General features: G+C 40.3%; 2 protein-coding genes across 4 annotated transcripts in view; one reads left to right on the top strand and one right to left on the bottom strand.

The window, feature by feature from the left end:
- LOC128701823 (heparan sulfate 2-O-sulfotransferase pipe-like) overlaps nucleotides 1-23,928 on the top strand; it is a 96,577-nt gene extending 72,649 nt beyond the window's left edge. For 2 of the 3 annotated variants that reach the window (XM_070099867.1, XM_070099868.1), the window contains exons 6-7: nucleotides 991-1,157; nucleotides 20,638-23,459. In XM_070099867.1, coding sequence (XP_069955968.1) covers nucleotides 991-1,157; nucleotides 20,638-20,786 — 316 coding nt within the window. In that variant the 3' untranslated portion in view covers nucleotides 20,787-23,459. The other variant, XM_070099869.1, reaches the window with a different exon arrangement.
- Nucleotides 23,929-24,014: 86 nt separating this feature from the next.
- The window catches only part of Rpt1 (26S proteasome regulatory subunit Rpt1), a 58,667-nt gene continuing 58,208 nt past the window's right edge, over nucleotides 24,015-24,473 (bottom strand). The window contains exon 9 of the mRNA XM_053795734.2: nucleotides 24,015-24,357. Within this exon, the coding sequence (XP_053651709.1) occupies nucleotides 24,200-24,357 (158 nt within the window). The 3' untranslated portion in view covers nucleotides 24,015-24,199. The remainder of the gene's footprint in view (nucleotides 24,358-24,473) is intronic.

Genomic DNA, 24,473 nt, shown 5'->3' with positions numbered 1-24,473 from the left:
CAAAGGGACCTGGAGAGGCTGCAAGCCTGGTCTATCAGCTGGCTCCTGGAATTTAACCACACCAAATGCAAAGTCATGAAGATCGGGGAAGGGCAAAGAAGACTGCAGCCAGAGTACAGGCTAGGGGGCCAAAGACTGCAAACCTTACTCAAGGAAAGGGATCTTGGGGTGAGTGCACATCTCCTGAGGCACACATCAACCAGATAACTGCTGTAGCACATGGGCACCTGGCAAACCTGAAAATAGAGTTCCAATACCTCAGTAAAGAATCGTTCAAAATTCTGTACACCGTGTACGTCAGGCCCATTTTAAGAGTATGCAGCACCAGTTTGGAACCCACGCTTAGTCAAGCACGTCAAGAAATTAGAGAAAGTGCCAAGGTTTGCAACAAGACTGGTCCCGGAGCTAAGGGAAATGTCCTACGAAGAAAGGTTAAGTGAAATCAACCTGACAACACTGGAGGGATGGGGGGATATGATAATTACATATAAAATACTGCGAGGAATTGACAGGGTGGACGAAGACAGGATGTTCCAGAGATGGGACACAGCAACAAGGGGTCGCAATTGGAAGCTGAAGACTCAGATGAGCCAGAGAGATGTTAGAAAGCATTTCTTCAGCCATAGAGTTGTCAGGAAGTGGAAGTCTGGAAAGTGATGTAGTGAAGGCAGGATCCATACATAGTTTTAAGATGAGGTATGGTAAAGCTCATGGAGCAGGTTGAGAACCTAGTAGTGACCAGTGAAGAAGCAGGGACAGGAGCTATGATTCAACTCCTGCAACCACAATTAGACAAGTACATACACACTAGTAAACTCAAGATATACATAAATTGTTTCCAGTAAGATATTAATTAAATTCTTGTTAATAATCAGTGACTACTGAGGGGAATATTTCATTTCTAATCAGTAAATGACAATAAATATTCATTAGTTTTATCATAGGAAAAATATCACCTTATTTAATTAATTTCTCTGTTATTCTGGGCAGAGAGTTAAACAATGGTGCAGCGCTAAGAGTGGCTCAGCAGCACGTGGAGGAGTGGTACCCAGTTGTGGGAGTTCTTGAAGAAATCAACACAACACTGTTGGTCCTCCAGCATCATCTGCCACAGTACTTTGCTGGGGTTACTGATCTGTACTACAATGAATTAATGGGTAACTGATATTTTTTTTTTTACCTCAACACTCACCATCATTCATTTACTGTTCTGCCAAAACTGTGATGACATAATTCGGATTATGCTCCAATGCAACATCTCCTCCCTTCCAGAGTTTAGACATTGTTCTTTCCACTTCCAGAACTCTTAAGTCCAGCTAACTGGTTTCTCTGAATCCCTTCACAAATGTTACCTTACTCACACTCCAGCATGACATCAAATCCACAAAACCACTTGTCTCCTTTCATTCTGATCTGACACGCTCACTTACGCCTGCTGAATGATCAAGTTCCTACCATTGACAACCTTCACACCCTCCTTCGTCTTCCTATTTTGCTCCACCCTCTCAAAATGCACAAACCACCTCAAGCTCTGTTCTGCCCCCTCTGAATATTACTTTCATAATGCTACACTGTCTCTAATTTCTATGCTTTGAATTCTTTGCAGGATATTCACATCACACTTTGCTCACAAGTTAGTTTAATATGTTTATTATGCACCCCATACCCATCCTGTGGGACACAAACATGACATATCCACTGCCTATAGCCTCCCCCATACCACAATGTTTGAAACCTATGCCTAACACCCATATAAAAGGGTTGGTACTGCCATACTCTGGTTCAATCCTTCTTTCTCTCCACAGATACCTCAACATTCCACCATCCTTTTTCCTCTTCATCTGTTTTATAGTTCACCTCATTTTTTATAACCTCATCTGTCAAAAAAGTCCATGCCTAAATATCAAAATATGTACATTCACTTCCTCTGTACCTCATCCTTTCAAAATTATACCACATTCTTCATTGCCCAGCCTCTTTATAATATAATAGTATATTTATTTCTACAAGTACATGTACAAGGTATACAGTCCTAGCTGACATCAGTGACATACTACTATACAGAAAGCCCCTTATTATGCAGAGCATTTTTGGGCAAATTAGGTCAGTTTTGTCCCACACCAATCGACTAACACCCAGGTACCCATTTCACTGATGGATGAACATGTAAAACAGGTGTAAGGAAACATGCCCACTGTTTCTATCCTTGCCGGAAATCGAACCCGGACCCTCAGTGTGTGAAGCAAGAGCGGTTCATACGTCAATCTGTGTGCAGCCAACAGTAACAGCCTGGTTGCTCAGGACATAATCCACCATGAGGTCTGGTCATGGAAAGAGCTGCAGGGGCACTGACCCTCAGAATACCCTCCAGGTATACCTTAAACTGAGATACTCTCCCCTCATACAATTTTTTACTACTGATTAAAGATTATTTCAGCCTGTCACAATGTACAAAAGTGAATGACATTTAGGTGTGCATGCAGAAAGCCCCTTAATATGCAGAGCATTTCAGGCAAACTTAAGATTAATAAGGCAATAACTGATTGCTTATATATACATGTATAGTGTCTTAAGTGGTTGTAAAATTAAAATTAGGAGTTAGTGACTACAAGAGAATTGGATATCATATTAGTACGTGATATATGACTTTTATCAAGCTTAATTGCCTTAAGAATTACAGGTTGGATTATGATTATTAGTAATGAAGGAGCAATGTTGCAGATGTACATAACAGGTACTATCCCCCTTTTCTGAATTCATAAAGGCAATAGAAAGTTCCTTGTTATTATCTAATTATTATACATTTACAGTGGGCCTTCAAGTTTCGGCAGCCTCGACTTTCGTGAAATTCAACCTTCGGCGAGTTTTTTTGGCAAAATTTGACCTCGAGTTTCGTGATTAGACTCATGTTTTGGCGACCGTCCAGTACCCGTCCGTCCGTCACCGCGCACACCAAGCCAGTCTCCCACACCATTCACACTCAGTGTGCCATTGTTTACCAACACGTGACCATCACCCTGCGGGTTCATACAATACATTTCATAATAATCCATTGTTTTTTGTGCTTGCAACTGCTAAATAAGTCATCATGGACCCAAGGAAAGCTAGTGCAAGCCCTTTGGTAAATAAAGTGAGGAACACGATCCAGAGGGATTTTGAAGGGTTTGAGGCAGACCCTGTCCCTGCCGACCCTCTGCCTGTTGTGGCATTGGGCAAGTCCATGGGGTTGGAGGTGAGTGACAGGGATGTGGAAGAGTTGGTGGAGGATCACAGGGAAGAGCTAACCACTGACGAACTGCAAGAGCTTCGATTGGAACAGCATCAGACCATAGCCGAGGAACTTGCTTCAGAGGAGGAGGAAGAGGGAGTAGATGAGGTGCCTTCTTCAAATATTAAGGAGATTTATGCCAAGTGGAATGAGTTGCAAAGTTTTCTTGAAAAGTATCACCCTGACCAAGCTGAAAAAATCCATATCTGCAACATGTACAATGACAGTGTTGTGTCCCACTTCAGGAAAATCTTAAAGAAATGCCAGAAAAAGACCTCTGGACAGATATTTTGTGCGACAGGGGTCCAGTGACTCAAGTTGTTCCCAGTGGCATTAAAAGAAGAAGGGAAGTAACCCCAGATAAGGACTTGCTACCTAAAGTCCTAATGGAAGGAGATTCTCCCTCCAAACAATAGTGAACACCTTCCTCCTATCCCCTCCTCCCATATTCCATCCACCCAGAAGTCTTCAGTAAAGGTAAGTGTAATGTTATTACAGTGGACCCCCGCATAACGATGGCATCACATAGCGATTAATCCGCATACCGCTTGCTTTAATCGCAAAAATTTTGCCGCGCATACCGATTAAAAACCCGCTCACCGATTTTCGTCCGAGACGCGTCCAATGTGCGCCCTCAGCCAGCCTCACATGTGCCGCCCGTGCCATTGTTTACCAGCCAGCCTCCGCGGTAACATCCAAGCATACAATCGGAATATTTCGTATTATTACAGTGTTTTCGGTGCTGTTTCTGGAAAATAAGTGACCATGGGCCCCAAGAAAGCTTCTAGTGCCAACCGTACACCAATAAGGGTGAGAATTCCAATAGAAATGAAGAAAGAGATCATCGATAAGTATGAAAGTGGAGTGCGTATCGCCGACCTGGTCAAGTTGTACAAGAAACCCCAATCAACCATCGCTACTATTGTGGGCACCAGAAAGACAATCAAGGAAGCTGTTCTTGCCAAAGGTTTAACTGTGTTTTCGAAACAAAGATCGCAAGTGATGGAAGATGTTGAGAGACTCTTATTGGTGTGGATAAATGAAAAACAGCTAGCAGGAGATAGCGTCTCTCAAGCGATCATATGTGAAAAGGCTAGGAAGTTGCATGAGGATTTAATTAAAAAAATGCCTGCAGCTAGTGATGATGTGAGTGAATTTAAGGCCAGCAAAGGTTGGTTTGAGAGATTTAAGAAGCGTAGTGGCATCCATAGTGTGATAAGGCATGGTGAGGCTGCCAGTTCGGACCACAAAGCGGCTGAAAAATATGTGCAGGAATTCAAGGAGTACATAGACAGTGAAGGACTGAAACCTGAACAAGTGTTTAATTGTGATGAAACAGGCCTGTTCTGGAAGAAAATGCCAAGCAGGACCTACATTACTCAGGAGGAAAAGGCACTCCCAGGACATAAGCCTATGAAAGACAGGCTTACTTTGTTGATGTGTGCCAATGCTAGTGGTGATTGCAAAGTTAAGCCTTTATTAGTGTATCACTCTGAAACTCCCAGAGCGTTCAGGCAAAAGAATGTCCTCAAGGATAATTTGTGTGTGCTGTGGAGGGCAAACAGTAAGGCATGGGTCACTAGGGACTTTTTCTATAACTGGTTACACCATGCATTTGCCCCCAATGTGAAAGATTACCTAACTGAAAAGAAATTAGAACTTAAGTGCCTCCTGGTGTTAGACAATGCCCCTGGTCATCCTACAGACGTGGCAGAGCGACTTTATGGGGACATGAGCTTCATTAACCCTTTGACTGTCGCGGTCGTATATGTACGTCATGGGAGATACCGTGTTTGACGTATCTATACGCATAAATTCTAGCGGCTTCAAATCGAGCGGGAGAGGGCTGGTAGGCCTACACGAGAGAGAATGGGTCTCAGTGGTCGGTGTGCACCCTGTGAAAAAAATCTGGGACTCAGCGGTGCATTGTGGGAACGCCATCTTGGTAGTCCATTTTCACCATGCCTCGCGGTAAGAAGTTCCTCACTCCTCGGCGGATTGGAGGTCTTTTGTTCCCAAGTGATAGCTCAAACAGTGATGATAGTGTCAGTGAAAGTGAATTCCCTGGTTTTGAAACGGGTGTGACCGAGAAAATTACCCAGGATAACATAATTAGTGATGAAAATCCAGATGACCCACAACCATCCACCTCTGGTGCTAGGCCGGCTCGTTCATATTCACCTGTACCAGGACGAAAGAGGAAACTATTTGCCCGTGTACAAGACTCAGATGTGAGCAGTGCAAGTGATAGTGATAGTGATTTCAAGGTTATTGAAAGCACTTCTAGTTGTGACAGTGAGGGTGAATATTCCCCAGTGAAACGGCAGTATGTACGACGTCGCATGCGGTCTGGTAGTGTGCCATATGCTCTTCCAAGAGGAAGGAGTACATCTCGGAGCACATCCCGTGGCCCTACACCACGTCCTGATAGTGAAGATGACGATATTGTTACGATGGGTATAAATGATGTGAGTGAGGCAGCAGGCGGTGGTGGTGATAGTGACGGTGCCATGAGTCATGTGACACCAGCAGCGGGCCACGCTAGTGCCCGCGCTGCTGACTCTGCACAACTACAACCTGCTTCGGCCGACCCCACACTCTCACAACCACAACCACAACCTGCACAACCACAACGACATTACAATATCCAGAACGCACCAGCTGACCGCATCTGGGATTGGCATCAAGATGACGAGTTTGTTCCCAATCCCCATGACTTTGATGGAGGACAAAGTGGAATACGGCCATCATGTACACTTGGGAACAATCCCACTGAACTGGAATGCTTTCAGTTGTTCTTCGATGAACCCCTGATGGACATTATTGTCAGGGAAAGCAATACATACTATGAGTACACCATGGCAAACACTATGCTTTCACCAAGATCACGCCTACACCAGTGGAAGGACACAACTGTGGCAGAGATGTATCTGTTCTTTGCCACAATAATGCTTATGCCACATGTGTATAAGCATAGTGTCAGCACATACTGGGCGACAGACCGCCTGATTTCAACCCCTGCTTTCAGTGACATTATACCAGTGAATAGATTTGTGTTACTGTTACGTATGTTACACTTTTCAGACAAAACCAGGCCTGACAGAAGCGACAGGTTATATAAGATCAGACGTGTGTTTATGTACCTGAAACAAAAGTGCTGTATGTATTTTTATCCCTTCAGGAAGCTTGTTATTGACGAGTCTTTGATTTTGTTCAAAGGAAGACTCTCATTCAAGCAGTATATACCAAGCAAGAGGAAACGCTTTGGTATAAAGTTATTTGTTCTGTGTGATTGCAAAACTGGTCTGGTTTTGGATATAATTGTGTACACTGGCGGTAAAACAGTGGAAGATACCAGGAAGTTACTGGGTATCTCTGGTGATGTGGTTAGAACAATGATGGAGCCATATCTTGGTAAGGGGCATATTTTATATACTGACAACTGGTACACAAGCCCTATACTCAGTGATTTCTTGCGAGTGAACATGACAGATGTGTGTGGCACAGTGCGTAGAAGTCGTAAACATATGCCTAGGTTCGAAGCTGGCAGTCGTAGAGGTGAAGTGCAGGTGTTTGCTGCCAATGACATCATGGCATTTCGGTGGCATGACAAACGTGATGTCACACTGCTGACATCAGTTCACCGACACGAAATGGTAGAGACTGGCAAGCAGAATAGAGAGACCAAAGAACCTATTGTAAAACCTGCAGCTGTGATGGATTACAACCTCAATATGTGCTTAGTGGACAAATGTGACATGCAGATTGGGTTTGCTGACTGTGTTCGCAAGAGTTATAAGTGGTACATAAAACTGTTTTTCCATCTTCTTGACATTTCCATGCTGAATGCTTATAATATGTATAAGTTGAAGACCAAGAACAAACCCAAATATGGTGAATTTTGTTTGTCAGTCATCAGACAAATAATATTCAAGTACCAAGAAACAACACCTGCAATAGACCAGCGCCCACGAAATTATCAACACATGTCCTCTCGTCTGAGGCCTGGTGATCACTACCCCATACCACTGCCTGCTACTACTGCCAAGAAAAATGCTCAGAAGAGGTGTTTTGTCTGTGGACATACCACAAAACGCCAACAAAAACGCAGAGACACTCGTTTTATGTGTGAGGAGTGTAAGACACCATTGTGCTTATACCCATGTTTCAAAGAATTCCACAAGCTGCAGCACTTCTAATAAAGTGTCCAGTGATTGTACATATGTATATATATTATAAAGCAATCGTAATAAACATTTGTTTACATTGTTTGTTTGTGTAAACAAGTTTTAGCAACATTATAATGATACGAGTGTTTTTGCTATAATTGTGTTACATTCAACGAGTGTATATTTGAACATTGCACAATAATTTGGTCTCACAGGCCACAAAAGTTATGTGAAAAAATAAAATAGTGAAAAAAACAAGAAACCATCGAATACAAGTAAATAAAAGTTTACCGGGTGAGCGGCAGTCGCCGCTGTTGCCGCCAGCAGATCAATTTCAGCAAACTTCAGGACTCTATATCTCGGTAAGTACTGATGGGAAATTTTTTTTTTGGGACTAAAACAATCAGAAAAATAATCTTAACATTTTCATAAGAAAAAATAATATTTTTTTTTTTCGAATATTTTGCGACACCAGAAGCAACTTCAGGATTTGGCCCTTCGACAGTCAAAGGGTTAAGGTGAAGTTTTTGCCTCCTAATACCACTCCTCTCCTGCAGCCCATGGACCAGCAGGTTATTGCAAACTTCAAAAATCTGTACACAAAAGCTCTGTTTGAAAGGTGCTTTGTAGTGACCTCAGAAACTCAACTGACTCTAAGAGAATTTTGGAGAGAGCACTTTAATATCCTCAATTGTGTAAACCTTATAGGTAAGGCTTGGGAGGGAGTGACTAAGAAGACCTTGAACTCTGCTTGGAAGAAACTGTGGCCAGAATGTGTAGACAAAAGGGATTTTGAAGGGTTTGAGGCTAACCCTGAGAGGATTATGCCACTTGAGGAATCCATTGTGGCATTGGGAAAGTCCTTGGGGTTGGAGGTTAGTGGGGAGGATGTGGAAGAGTTGGTGGAGGAGGACAATGAAGAACTAACCACTGATGAGCTGATAGATCAACTTCAAGAGCAAGAGGCCAGACCTGAGGAAACTGGTTCAGAGGAGGGGAGAGAGAAATTGAAGAAGTTGCCTACTACAAAGATTAAAGAAATCTGTGCAAAGTGGCTTGAAGTGCAAACCTTCATGGATGAAAATCACCCTCACACAGCTATTGCAAGCCGTGTTGGCAACCTGTACACTGACAATGTTGTGAAACACTTTAGGGAAGTCATAAAGGAACGAGAGGTACAGGCCACTATGGACAGATATGTTGTGCGAAAGAAGTCCAGTGACTCTGAAGCTGGTCCTAGTGGCATTAAAAGAAGAAGGGAAGTAACCCCAGAAAAGGACTTGACACCTCAAGTCTTAATGGAAGGGGATTCCCCTTCTAAACACTAACACTCTCTCTCCCCTCCTCCCATCCCATCAATCATCACCAGATCTTCAATAAAAGTAAGTGTCATGTAAGTGTGCATGCCTTTTTCAGTTTGTGTGTATTAAAATTAACATTTCATGTGGTAAAAATTTTTTTTTTTCATACTTTTGGGTGTCTTGCACGGATTAATTTTATTTCCATTATTTCTTATGGGGAAAATTCATTCACATACCGATTATTTCGCATAACAATTACCCCTCTTGCACGGATTAAAATCGTTATGCGGGGGTCCACTGTATTATTTTTTATATGCATGTACTTGATTTCTCATTGATTTCAGTATATAAATCTTTATTTAATTTGAAAAAAAATATTTTGTTTTAATATTTTTGGGTGTCTGGAACGGATTAACTTTATTTCCATTATTTCTTATGGGGAAAATGGTTTCGAGTTTCGTGAATTCCGATTTTTGGCAGGCTCTCTGGAACAGATTAATCACGAAACTCGGGGGTCCACTGTATGTTTTTTTTTCAACAAGTCGGCCGTCTCCCACCGAGGCAGGGTGACCCAAAGAGAAAGAAAATCCCCCAAAAGAAAACACTTTCATCATCATTCAATACTTTCACCTCACTCACACATAATCACTGTTTTTGCAGAGGTGCCCAGAATACAACAGTTTAGAAGTATATACGTATAAAAATACACAATACAGTGGACCCTCGACCAACGATGGCATCGTCTAACATTAAATCCGACTAGCGATACATTTTAACGCAAAAATTTTGCCTTGACTAGCGCTAAATAACTCGACCAATGCGATTCATTCTGTTCGAGACACATCCACTTGTGGCCAGTGTTTACAAGCCAGCCAGCCACCGCGGTCCCATCCAAACATACAATCGGAACATTTCATATTATCACAGCATTTTTAGTGATTGCACCTGCAAAATAAGTCACCATGGGCCCCAAGAAAGCTTCTAGTGCCAACCCTACAGCAAAAAGGGTGAGAATTACAGTGGACCCCCGGTATTTGATGGCATCGGTATTTGATAAATCCGGTATTCGATGCATTTTATCGCAAAAATTTTGCCTCGGTATCTGATCGAAAACCCGCTATTCGATGCAATTCGTACGAGACGTGTCCACGTGTGGCCTGAACTGCCCCGTGTGTGCCACTGTTTACAAGCCAGCCAGTGTGCGCGCATCTAAGGATACATTCGGTACATTCCACATTATCACTGGTTTTTGTGCTTGTTTCTGCAAAACAAGTCACCATGGGCCCCAAGAAAGCTTCTAGTGCCAACCCTTCGAGAAAAAAGGTGCTAATGACTATTGAAATGAAGAAAGAGATAATTGCAAAGTACGAAAGTGGAGTGCGTGTGTTGGAGCTGGTCAGGTTGTATAGTAAACCCCAATCAACCATCTCTACTATAGTGACCAGGAAAACAGCAATCAAGGAAGCTGTTCTTACAAAAGGTGCAACTGTGATTACGAAACAGCGACTGCAAGCGTTAAAAAATGTTGAGAGACTGTTACTGCTGTAGATAAATGAAAAACAGATAGCAGGAGATAGCATCTCTCAAGCAATCATTTGTGAAAAGGCTAGGCAGTTCCATGATGATTTGGTAAAGAAATTGCCTGCAACTAGTGCTGATGTGAGTGAATTTAAGGCCAGCAAAGGTTGGTTTGAAAAATTTAAGAATCGTAGTGGCATACATAGTGTGATTAGGCATGGTGAGGCTGCCAGTTCGGACCAAAAAGCAGCTGAAAAATATGTGAAGGAATTCAAAGATTACATAGACAGTGAAGACTTGAAACCTGAACAAGTGTTTAATTGCGACGAAACAGGCCTGTTTTGGAAGAAAATGCCAAGCAGGACCTACATTACTCAGGAGGAAAAGGCACTCCCAGGACATAAGCCTATGAAAGACAGGTTTACTCTGTTGATGTGTGCCAATGCTAGTGGTGATTGCAAAGTGAAGCCTTTATTGGTGTATCACTCTGAAACTCCCAGAGTGTTCAGGAAAAACAATGTCCTCAAGGCTAATTTGTGTGTGCTGTGGAGGGCAAACAGTAAGGCATGGGTCACTAGGGACTTTTTCTATGACTGGTTACACCATGCATTTGCCCCCACTGTGAAAAATTACCTAACTGAAAAGAAATTAGGCCTTAAGTGCCTCCTGGTATTAGACAATGCCCCTGGTCATCCTACAGACTTGGCAGAGCGACTTTCTGGGGACATGAGCTTCATTAAGGTCAAGTTTTTGCCTCCTAATACCACTCCTGCAGCCCATGGACCAGCAGGTCATTTCCAACTTCAAGAAACTGTACACAAAAGCTATGTTTCAAAAGTGCTTTGTAGTGACCACAGAAACTCAACTGACTCTTAAAAGAGTTTTGGAAGGATCACTTTAATATCCTCAATTGTATAAACCTTATAGGTATGGCTTGGGAGGGAGTGACTAAGAGGACCTTGAACTCTGCTTGGAAAAAACTGTGGCCAGAATGTGTAGACAAAAGGGATTTTGAAATATTTGAGGCTAACCCTGAGAAGCCTATACCAGTTGATGAATCCATTGTGGCATTGGGGAAGTCCTTGGGGTTGGAGGTTAGTGGGGAGGATGTGGAAGAGTTGGTGGAGGAGGACAATGAAGAACTAACCACTGATGAGCTGCTAGATCATCTTCAACAGCAAGAGGCCAGACCTGAGGAAACTGCTTCGGAGGAGGGGATAGAGAAATTGAAGAAGTTGCCTACTTCAAAGATTAAGGAAATGTGTGCAATGTGGCTTAAAGTGCAAAGCTTTTATGATGACAATCACCCTAACACAGCTATTGCAAGCCGTGCTGGTGACTATTACACTGACAATGTTGTGAAACACTTTAGGAATGTCATAAAGGAACGGGAGGTACAGGCCACTATGGACAGATATGTTGTGCGACAGAAGTCCAGTGACTCAAGCTGGTCCTAGTGACATTAAAAGAAGAAGGGAAGTAACCCCAAAAAAGGACTTGCTACCTCAAGTCCTAATGGAAGGGGATTTCCCTTCTAAACACTAACACCTCTCCCCTCCTCCCATCCCATCAATCATCACCAGATCTTCATTAAAGGTAAGTGTCAATTATTCTATTGTTATTGTTGTTATTGTAATTATTCTATTGCAGTAAACTTAATATTTCATGTGGTAAATTTTTTTTTTTTCATACTTTTGGATGTCTTGCACGGATTAATTTGATTTCCATTATTTCTTATGAGGAAAATTGATTCGCTTTTCGATATTTTCGGTATTCGATGAGCTCTCAGGAACGGATTAATGTCGAATACCGGGGGTCCACTGTAATATGGATATGAAGAAAGAGATCATTGCTTAGGGGTTGGAGGTTAGTGGGGAGGATGTGGAAGAGTTGGTGGAGGACGACAATGATGAACTAACCACTCATGACCTGCAAGATCATCTTCAACAGCAAGAGGCCAGACCTGAGGAAACTGCTCCGGAGGAGGGGATAGAGAAATTGAGGAAGTTGCCTACTTCAAAGATTAAGGAAATGTGTGCAATGTGGCTTAAAGTGCAAACCTTTTTTGATGAAAATCACCCTGACACAGCTACTGCAAGCCATGTTGGCAACCTGTACACTGAAAATGTTATGGCTCATTTTAGGAAAGTCTTAACCCTTTGAGGGTCGACAGGCCCTCTCCAAGACTCGTTCTCAGGGTCGGCCAAATTTAAAAAAAAAAAAAAAAATCTTAGGAAAAGATAGAGAATCTTTCCCCAATCATAATGACACCAAAAGTATGAAATTTGATGGAAAACTTACGGAATTATGCTCTCGCGAAGATAGCGGTCTCGACGATGCTTACGCATCGGCGATTTTGCCCACTTTGAGCCCCATTTTCAGCCAATTCCACTGTACTAGTCGACAAAAAACATGAATATTTCGCTAGAACTCCATTTTTTCTATCGAATGAGTGCAAGAAACCACCCATTTACCAATGTCAACTATCCAGTACAGTGGTCAGAATTTAGCAATTTTGCCTATTTCACACAAATTTCAAAAGATGCCAATTTCCGAATAGGGTCCAGAATAAACAAGAAAGACATTCCTGGCACTAAAATGACATTTCCTCTGTTCATTAGTCACGTCTCAAGGCCCCTCTTACATTCTTTTGCTTTCCACTTTGAATTTTTATTCTCACACAAAATAGAAGATTTACTGTTATGCAGACTACTGCATTAGTGTAAAAAATGGTATAAATAATATTGGCGCACTTGCGAAAGAATATTAGACTCACCAGTTGACGTGTATTGGACGCTTGCCATGATTTGTTTACTTTTGAACTTTGGTAAAAATCGAACATTTCTGCTACTTTGAGCTCAATTTCAAGGTACTTTCCATTGTAAAACCAGTCAAAATCATCTCAATTTCTGTAACATGTCTTCCATTCTATAAAATGAGACCAAGAAAACTAGAATACAACAATAAATACCATACGAAAATACAGTGCAAAGTAGCTGTTTTATTCCAAAAAAACGGTCAGTTTTTTTTCTCATTATGCACTGTGTGCTGCAGGATTTTTTTATACTGTGCACACTGACCACATAGACCCATTCTTTCATATGTAGGCCTACCAGCTTTCTCCCACTAGATTTGAGGGCGCTAGAATTTAGGCGTACTAGTACGTCAAAAACCCTGGGACGTAAGCTGTACTAGTACGGCCGAAACCCTCAAAGGGTTAAAGGAACAGGAGGTACAGAGCTCTATAGACAGATATGTTGTGCGACAGAGGTCCAGTGACTCTCAAGCTGGTCCTAGTGGCATTAAAAGAAGGGGAGTAACCCCAGAAAAGGACTTGACACCTCAAGTCCTAATGGAAGGGGATTCCCCTTCTAAACACTAACACCATCCACACTCTCCCCTCCTCCCATCCCATCAATCATCACCAGATCTTTAATAAAGGTAAGTGTCATGTAATTGTACATGTCTTCTTCAGTTTGTGTGTATTAAAATTAATATTTCATGTGGTAAAATTTGTTTTTTTCAATACTTTGGGGTGTCAGGAATGGATTAATTTGATTTCCATTATTTCTTATGGGGAAAATTAACTCGACTAACGATAATTTCGACTAACGATGAGCTCTCAGGAACGGATTAATATCGTTGGTCGAGGGTCCACTGTATATCTCTCCAAACTGCCAATATCCCAAACCCCTCCTTTAGAGTGCAGGCATTGTACTTCCCATTTCCAGGACTCAAGTCCGGTTATATAAAATAACCGGTTTGCCTGAATCCCTTCACTATTACCCTGCTCACACTCCAACAGATCATCAGGTCCCAAATACCATTCATCTCCATTCACTCCTATCTAACATGCTCACGCACGCTTGCTGGAAGTCCAAACCTCTTGCCCACAACACCTCCTTTACCCCCTCCCTCCAACCTTTTCGAGGACGACCCCTACCCCGCCTTCCTTCCCCTACAGATTTATATGCTCTCCATGTCATTCTACTTTGATCCATTCTCTCTAAATGACCAAACCACCTCAACAAACCCTCTTCAGCCCTCTGACTAATACTTTTATTAACTCCACACCTCCTAATTTCCACAATTCGAATTTTCTGCATAATATTTACACCACACATTGCTCGTAGACAGGACATCTCAACTGCCTCCAACCACCTCCTTGCTGCAGCATTTACAACCCAAGCTTCACACCCATATAAGAGTATTGATACTACTATACTTTCATACATTCCCTTCTTTGCCTCCATAGATAACATTTTTTGCCTCCACATATACCTCATATACCTTTTTTTCTTCATCAATTCTATGATTAACCTCACCCTTCATAAATCCATCTGCTGACACGTCACCTCCCAAATATCTGAAAACATTCACTTCTTCCATATTCCTCCTCCCCAATTTGATATCCAGTTTTTCTTTATCTAAATCATTTGATACTCTCATCACCTTACTCTTTTCTGTGTTCACTTTCAACTTTCTACCTTTACACACATTCCCAAATTTGTCCACTAACCTTTGCAATTTTTCTTTAGAATCTCCCATAAGAACAGTATCATCAGCAAAAAGTAACTGTGTCACTTCCCATTTTGTATTTAATTCCCCATAATTTAATCCCACCCCTCTCCTGAACAACCTAGCATTTACTTCTTTTACAACCCCATCTATAAATACATTAAACAACCATGGTGACATTACATATCCCTGTCTAAGACCTACTTTTACTGGGAAGTAGTCTCCCTCTTTTCTACACACCCTAACCTGAGCCTCACTATCCTCATAAAAACTCTTTACAGCATTTAGTAACTTACCACCTATTCCATACACTTGCAACATCTGCCACATTGCTCCCCTATCCACTCTATCATATGCCTTTTCTAAATCCATAAATGCAATAAAAACTTACCTTTATCTAAATACTGCTCACATATATGCTTCAATGTAAACACTTGATCTACACATCCCCTACCCACTCTAAAACCTCCTTGCTCATCCGCAATTCTACATTCTGTCTTACCTCTAATTCTTTAAATAACCCTACCGTACACTTTTCCTGGTATACTTAGTAAACTTATTCCTCTATAATTTTTACAGTCTCTTTTGTCCCCCTTCCCTTTATATAAAGGGACTATACATGCTCTTTGCCAATCCCTAGGTACCTTCCCCTCTTTCATACATTTATTAAACAAAAATACCAACCACTCCAACACTGTCCCCCCCTGCTTTTAACATTTCTGTCATGATCCCGTCAGTTCCAGCTGCTTTACCCCCCTTTCATTCTATGTAATGCCTCACGCACCTCCCCCACACTCACATCCTGTACTTTTTCACTCCTAAAAGATGATATACCTCCCTGGCCAGTGCATGAAATTACCGCCTCCCTTTCTTCGGCGACATTTAAGTTCCTCAAAATATTCTCGCGATCTACCCAAAACCTCCATCTCCCCATCTACTAACTCCCCTTCTCTGTTTTTAGCTGATAAATCCATTTGTTCCCTTGGCTTTCTTAACTTGTTTAACTCACTATAAAAAATTTTCTTATTTTCATTAAAATTCCTTGACAGTACCTCTCACACTCTATCATCTGCTCTCCTTTTGCGCTCTCTCACCACTCTCTTCACCTTTCTTTTACTCTCCACATACTATACTTTTCCATAAACACTTCTGCTTTGTAAATACCTCTCATAAGCTACCTTTTTCTCTTTTATCACACCCTTTACTTCATCATTCCACCAATCACTCCTCTTTCCTCCTGCACCCACCCTATTATAACCACAAACTTCTGCCCCACATTCTAATACTGCATTTTTAAAACTATTCCAACCCTCTTCAACCCCCCCCCCATACTCATATCTGCACCAGCCCACCTTTCTGCCAATAGTTGCTTATATTTCACCCGAACTTCCTCCTCCCTTAGTTTATACACTTTCACCTCCCTCTTACTTGTTGTAGCCATTTTCCTCTTATCCCATCTATCTCTTACTCTAACTGTAGCTACAACTAGATAATGATCCGATATATCAGTTGCCCCTCTATAAACATGTACATCCTGGAGCCTACCCATCAACCTTTTATCCACCAATACATAATCTAACAAACTACTTTCATTACGTGCTAAATCATACCTTGTATATTTATTTACCCTCTTTTTCATAAAATATGTATTACTTATTACCAAACCTCTTTCTACACATAGCTCAATTAAAGGCTCCCCATTTTCATTTACCCCTGGCATCCCAAATTTACCTACTACTCCCTCCACATTTTTTCCCCACTTTAGCATTAAAATCCCCAACCACAAGTACTCTCACACTTGGTTCAAAACTCCCCACGCAATTACTCAACATTTCCCAAAATCTCTCGCTCCTCTATACTTCTCTCTTCCCCAGGTGCATAAACACTTACTATAACCCACTTCTCACATACAACCTTTATTTTACTCCACATAATCCTTGAATTAATACATTTATAGTCCCTCTTTTCCTGCCATAGCTTATCCTTCAACATTATTGCTACCCCTTCTTTAGCTCTAACTCTATTAGAAACCCCCGACCTAATCCCATTTATTCCTCTCCACTGAAACTCACCCACCCCTTTCAGCTTTGTTTCACTTAAAGCCAGGACATCCAGCTTCTCATTCATAACATTCACAATCATCTCTTTCTTATTAAATGTATACAATGTATATACTTGGTCAGCACATCCCCTATCCTTCTTAAACCCCATTTTCTTTGTGATCCTACTTTCTGTCTTGTCCCATCTCTTTCTAATAATTCTACCATGCACTTTACCTGGTATATTTAACAGGGTTTTTCCCCTATATATCTTACACTTTTAAAAAAAAGTCCCCTTTTTCCTTATGCAAAGGCTGCATGTTAGGTAAAAGGACACAGGTGAAACTAATGTGACATTTTATTGTGGCAATGTTTCACTCTCTGGGAGCTTTGTCAAGCCATTACAGCTTGACAAAGCTCCTGGTGAGTGAAACATTGTCACAACAAAATGTCACATTAGTTGCATGTGTCCTTTTACCTAACACACTGTCGGTAGTTCTACCATCATTACCAAAGGATGCATGTTCTCTGATAATCCTTGGATACTTTCCCTTCTTTCATATATATGTTGAACAAATACATACACCAACTACAGTACTTCAAAACTAAAAATAAATAATAAATGCTTTACTTCCACATGATACAGTACGTAGTTTTTTTTACAAAACTGGATGACATTTAATAATATATATGGAAAGCCCCTGGTTACTTTACTTAATCTGTTTTAATCCCATCTATCCCAGCTGATTTACCCACTTTGTTCTAACCACTGTCTCAGATGCTTACCCTATATTCATCTCTGGAGCTTTTTTACTCCTATTAGATATTATCCCTCCCTGCCTAAGGTACGGTATTATGGTCCTTCTTTTACCATCAGTATTTAAAAACTCAAAATATTCTCTTGTTTTTTACAGTACCTCTCCATCTAATATCTTCTCTTCTTTCATTATTACCTGCTGAGTCCATTTGCTCTTCAGGCTTTCCCATTGTATTAAGATATCCAAAGCTGTTATATATTCTTAGCAAAATTTGCTGATAAAAGTCTTGCATAGTCTTCCAATGGTTCTCTTGCACTCCCTCTCCAATTATTTTTACATTGTATATTCTCTCCACATATTCTGGGTTTTGAATAGCATTTTTACATTTAAAAAGCCTCTGATATATTTAAAAAGCCTCTGATATGCTTACATTTACCACTCTGTCATCCTCCACCAATCATCCTTCTTCCCACCGACACCAAAAAAAAAAAAAAAAAGGAATCCTGTACACTAACTTACAACACTTTTGGAATTCCCAGTTTTGCATAAGCACATAAGTGTTGCTAAAGCATCTAGGATACAGTACTCATGGCCTTCTCAACTGTCAATATCACATATTTCTATTAATGTACTATCCAAGTTGCTAGTTTTAAACAATCTCACCCTTAGCATTATACTAGATTTTCTACCATCAAGAGCAAGTCAAAAATCTATTCAACACAATTTACCTTAGAAGTAACCTACACAATCATTGTATCTCTGCATTTATGTCCAAACTTTCATTACACTTTACCCCTCAAGGAAGGTTCTTTGATGCTGGTGAGGGGCTCTTGATCTAGGGAATTGGATCTGTGCTCTGGTTCCCTGAATTGAGTCTGAATACCTTCCATCCCTCCCCCATATGTGCTGTATAATCCTACAGGTTTAGCTCTCCCCATGATTATAATTATAATAATCATTACACTGATTGGTAATCACATGAAATTGTCAGGTAATTAATGAGATTTATATTACATACAAGATATATCCTCAAAGTATTTTTGGAAGCAGAGGTACCATAACTTTTCAGGAATAAAATATAATCAACCAAAATTACAAAATCACTTCTCACTCTCACCTGCAGTCACATATACAATCACATACACAGCTTTGCACTTTTTTTTTTTTTTTGGCTCTTGCAAGACCATAAAGCCCTGCTTGCATGACACAAGCTCATAGTATATGTGGGCTTTCTCTTGTAACCTCATGCTTGACCTAGGTGGTTTTCTGTGCTTCACTTGTCAGGTTCCAATTTCAGTTTACCATATTCTATTGGACTGTCCTGTCTTTTAATGAGTACACAGAATTTACCTTTGATGTAGTCACCGCTCCAACACTCTTACTTTATCTTCCCTCCTTAGTGATGGCCCCACCCTTGAGACACACTCCCTCTTTGACTTCAAAACAGCATCCGATTTATTGCACAAACTCTGATAATACTACTTCCTTTAGCACTCCTCATAGGCCTTTCTAACTATGCATCTGTTATCTTCTCCACCCTTGCTACCCTATGATCCAGCATCACCCCCTACCCTGCAGTACTGTATGACCCTAGTGGGTCATACAGCACTGCTTCAGCTGTGCTTCTTAATAATAATAATAATTATATTATAATAATTATAATACCAACGCTCTTATATGGGTGTGAAGCATGGGTGATGAATGTTGCAGCGAGGAGAAGGCTGGAGGCAGTGGAGATGTCATGTCTGAGGGCAATGTGTGGTGTGAATATAATGCAGAGAATTCGTAGTTTGGAAGTTAGGAGGAGGTGCGGGATTACCAAAACTGTTGTCCAGAGGGCTGAGGAAGGGTTGTTGAGGTGGTTCGGACATGTAGAGAGAATGGAGCGAAACAGAGTGACTTCAAGAGTGTATCAGTCTGTAGTGGAAGGAAGGCGGGGTAGGGGTCGGCCTAGGAAAGGTTGGAGGGAGGGGCTAAAGGAGGTTTTGTGTGCGAGGGGCTTGGACTTCCAGCAGGCATGCGTGAGAGTGTTTGATAGGAGTGAATGGAGACAAATGGTTTTTAATACTTGACGTGCTGTTGGAGTGTGAGCAAAGTAACATTTATGAAGGGATTCAGGGAAACCGGCAGGCCGGACTTGAGTCCTGGAGATGGGAAGTACAGTGCCTGCACTCTGAAGGAGGGGTGTTAATGTTGCAGTTTAAACTGTAGTGTAAAGCACCCTTCTGGCAAGACAGTGATGGAGTGAATGATGGTGAAAGTTTTTCTTTTTCGGGCCACCCTGCCTTGGTGGGAATTGGCCAGTGTGTTATTTTTTTTTATTAATAAAAAATTATAATGTTTAATCAATTTAAGTGCTAAACATAAGAGGGTCATGTAGCACTGCAGGGTGGGATGTGTGAAAGGAGGAATGTGCAATGATGATGAGGCAGTGAAGGGTAGGAGTGTGTAAGGGCAAGGGTTAATAGGGGGTTGGGAAGAATACAAGAGGAAAAGTAAAACCACAGTTAGTACAATAAGTTATTTTCTGTTAAAAAGTCAGAGTGCATCAGAGGTGGAATTTTCAGCAAGGTCAATGAGTTAGTGTGTTAGGGTGAAAGACAACAGAAGTGAATTCTGCATGACCGCTGATAGGCTGGACAATCTATTAAGATACGCTGAACTGACAGTGCAATCCAGCAGGCCTTGCAGAGCAGTGCTGGGTTTTGTTTCACAAAGTGTCCACAGGTGGAAGATGTGGAAAGGTCAGCAAAACGTTTCCACAATAATGATACCCAGGTGCCTCAAAAGATACCCAGGTGTTGCACAAATAGTCAAACCACAGTAAACCTGTAGATGCTCATGATAAAATACCTAATTTAATAGTAAATACGGTAGTGTCACAGTTGAACAGTAAGGGTCATGTGTAGCACTAGTGGATTACTAAATACACCTGATGAAATTCAACTACAATTTGTATACATGTATAGCCCATTCAGAATAGTTTATGTAACTAAAATAAAGATAATGCATGTTTAATAGAGTGTATAACATATAACAGTATGTATATTGTGGATATTTCCACAGCTCCTCACCACAACAAGAATCGGCAGCGACCCAAGACACCAACCAAGGTAGAGGCAGCAATTAGAAAAAATCTGTCACTCGAATATGATTTCTACAACTTCATGAAGCAGAGACTGGCTATTCAATACCAACAGCTACAGAAAACCTAAATTTTGTAAGCATTAACCCTTAAACGGTCCAAACGTATATATACGTTCACGTGCGTAGCACCCCAAACGTATATATACGTTTTCTTTGTCATTCATTCAACACTGCCACGATAAGCCTGAGTCACCTAGACATGAGAGAATGGGTGTGAGCACTCACTGTGCACCATATTAAAATAATTGGGGATGCCTGGGTACCATATGCTCTTTTTTTCCTATTAAAAAAAATATTTTTTCTCAAAAAATTTGAGGCGCTACACGAGTGAACGTATATATGTATATATACGTTTGGACCGTTTAGGGGTTAATATATCACCAGTGCATACGAAGTGACTTTATTCATGACTCACAAAATTATAACATGATTGCAAACAAACCACACGATGGGCAGGGATTAAATCCATATCCTGTTCCATGGTTTGACTTCATTCACTTCACTTTTTCTCATAAAACCCCTTGTGTCATTTACATATCACTGATTATTTGCTCTTAGAAATTTAGAGAAATGTATTTAACACACTGATAAGTATCTAAGTTACATTAACAGCAATGTGTTTTTAAGAGTTTCCCTCAAGGGAGGTTCCTTGATGCTGGTGAAGGGCTCTTGGTTTAAGGAATTGGACCTGTGCACCAAGTCTTTAAATTGAGCCTGAATACTTTCCATTCCCAGGTGCTGTATGACCCCTATGGATTTAGTGCTCCCCATGAATGTAATAATTATATTAATGGGTTTAGTGCTCCCCTTCCATTAACAATTATTACATTCGTGGAATGCATTACATCCATAGGGGCAATATAGACCCTAATAAAAATATATTAAGAGCTGTGTGCTTAATACACTGATAAATCATAACTGGATTACATTAAGAGCAGTTGTTAGCAAAATAAACCAATGCCTAAATTAATGGTATTCACTCAGTGGAACTGATGAGATATTTGTACATATCCAGCAAGTACCAATAACTATCATCTGTCTGCAAAAACATATTTGTGATGTACTTTACAGTGTATATAAAGGTAAGGGATAGAGATTTTTCAGCAAAAAATAATTACACAAGTTTTGTGTAATTTACATTTACCTCCACATTACAGATGATGTTACTAGAGAGTTGAAGGAAATTTTAAATACATTATCAAAGTGAACTGTACTGTACTTGCCTAATTTTATGACACTTCACTTTCCTCAAATTTCAAGTGTCAAATATCAACTTGCAGAATGAACTATAATCCAACCCATTATGCAAGAAGCTTAAATTACAGTGGACCCCCGCATAACGATTACCTCTGAATGCGACCAATTATGTAAGTGTATCGCTGTATAGCCCTTGTGGCTTAGCGCTTCTTTTTGATTATAATAATAATAATATGTAAGTGTATTTATGTAAGTGCGTTTGTACCTGTATGTTTGGGGGTCTGAAATGGACTAATCTACTTCACAATATTCCTTATGGGAACAAATTCGGTCAGTACTGGCACCTGAACATACTTCTGGAGTGAAAAAATATCGTTAACCGGGGGTCCACTGTATAATGATGAGTTAAAGTAACTAGAGAAAATAATTTGTATGTCTTTATTATATTTGGCCCCCCCAAGGGAAGGTCTTTGATGCTGGGAAAGGGCTCTTGATTCAAGGAATAAGACCTGCTCTCCCCTTTGGATTGAACCTGATTACCACCCATTTCCCAGATGCTCTATGGCCCCTATGGATTTAGCACTTTTCCTTATATATGATAGTCAAAAACAAGAACTAAACCCATATTTGTCATAAAATTGAATAAGAGCAAGATAGGGGATAAGGACAATGTCATCCAAATAGGATTTCTCACTAAAAATGTCATAATCTTGCTATGCAAGATTCATATATAGTCATTTTTAATCCCATTTTGTTTAAAATTGAACAACCTGCTTGTCATGCATCACTCATTGCTGTTTGGTGAGGAGTCAAGCAAGCATCAAAGGGAGGCACCATTTTAGTCCTGTGGCTTCCACTTTGTTCTTATTTGGTTGTTCACATACCTCTCTCTTATCTATGGGGTAGTTTAATTAAATTTGTAATCTTCCTGGTGGCTAAAGCTCTCGCTGCAAATGGCGAGGGTCTGGGTTTGATTCCCAGTGAGGATAGAAACATTGGGCGTGTTTCTTTACACCAGTGTCCGTGTTCACCATCAGTAAAATGGGTACCTGGGTGTTAGTTGACAAGCGGCTTTCTATATAATAGTGTGTCATTGATGTCAGCTAGGGCTGTATATCATGTAGTATATATCTTTATTTACTTGTAAATAAAATTATTATTATTGTTATTATGGGTGTATGGGAAGCTGAAGTTATTTTAAGAGTATTGTTTTTGCCAATCCCAATAACCAGTTTCAAGCTGATATAAATAATGAAAGCATTTAAAGTAGCCAATGCCAGTAATGGTAGGATATGGCCAGTTTGTTGAAAGAGAATACCAATAATCAAACATTTAAACTAGCCGATACCAATACCATAATTTAAAATTAGGAGATACCTACTGATTACAATACTTTGGTACATCTTCTAGTATTGTTATAATGCTTTTGTGCTGTCTCTGACTTCATTTCTGGCTCCAAGTAGCAAAAGTGATATACAAATCATCCTTGTAAGCCCCCAATTTCTTTTTTTCTCTCTACAATCAAGATAATTACAGTACTGCTATTTCAGATCCCATGCTTGGTATGTCCTGACCTCCAACTCAGTATCATAACAAGCCTCCATATTAGGTTCTATTACCTCTACATGAGGTGTTTGGCCCAATAAAATACAGCCTCTGCTCACTTAGTGACAACTCGGAGTTATAATGGGCTCTCTGACCAGTATACATACCTAAATAATGTATATTAGAGCTGATTTCCTCTATTCTGTTTATTACAATATACAGTACACTACTGTATAAACATTTAAAAATACTAATAATGTTATAAATGGTGCAAAGGTGACATTAAAACAATATCAAAGATGGTCAACACAAACTCACTACCATTACATTATGCTCCTTATTTAGCGACAAATTAGTTTACCGACGTAGTCTTTGAAACGGAGCTCCATTGTTCAGTGAGGAGAAGCTGTAGTCAAAAAATTTTACACTTCAGTCTCAGTGTGCAAAACATTTAATAAAATGTCTTAAGATGTTGCAATCTGTCATGATTCCCCATTCCAAAGATGTAATACTGATACTATCTGTAGAATTTATATTGAAAATAAAACACTATATTCTCTTTAGCTTTAATTATTAAGGAAAATATGTTGAGATGTTGTCTAGTCAGCATACAAAATATTACATACTGTATTTTTTTTACCTTAGACTTACATTAAGAGCTCCATGACAGTCGTACTATATTCCAGGACTATTAATAGTTTTCCAAGACATTATATATCTTACAAACAAATTAAGAGCCTTAGTTGTATGTCATGTAACGTGGGGTTGCTGAGAATTTAGCATAAGCCTTGATAACCTTGTTGACGGCATCCAAGAAGTCCTTCTCTGTGGCTACCTTCCGACGAGCACGAATAGCGTACATACCTGCTTCTGTGCAAACTGATCGAATTTCTGCGCCTGGAAAGAGGAATAAAAATATCTAGAAACTATGTTTAGTGCTTTCTTTGATTATAATAATAATAATATCTAGAAAATATACTAGGTAAAATCCATATATTTTTTTTTCAATCACA

The sequence above is a fragment of the Cherax quadricarinatus genome, chromosome 69, assembly GCF_038502225.1.
Source record: "Cherax quadricarinatus isolate ZL_2023a chromosome 69, ASM3850222v1, whole genome shotgun sequence".
Taxonomy (NCBI): Eukaryota; Metazoa; Arthropoda; class Malacostraca; order Decapoda; family Parastacidae; genus Cherax; species Cherax quadricarinatus.
Note: the sequence above shows the minus strand (reverse complement) of the source record. Positions and strands in the feature narration are given on the sequence as shown.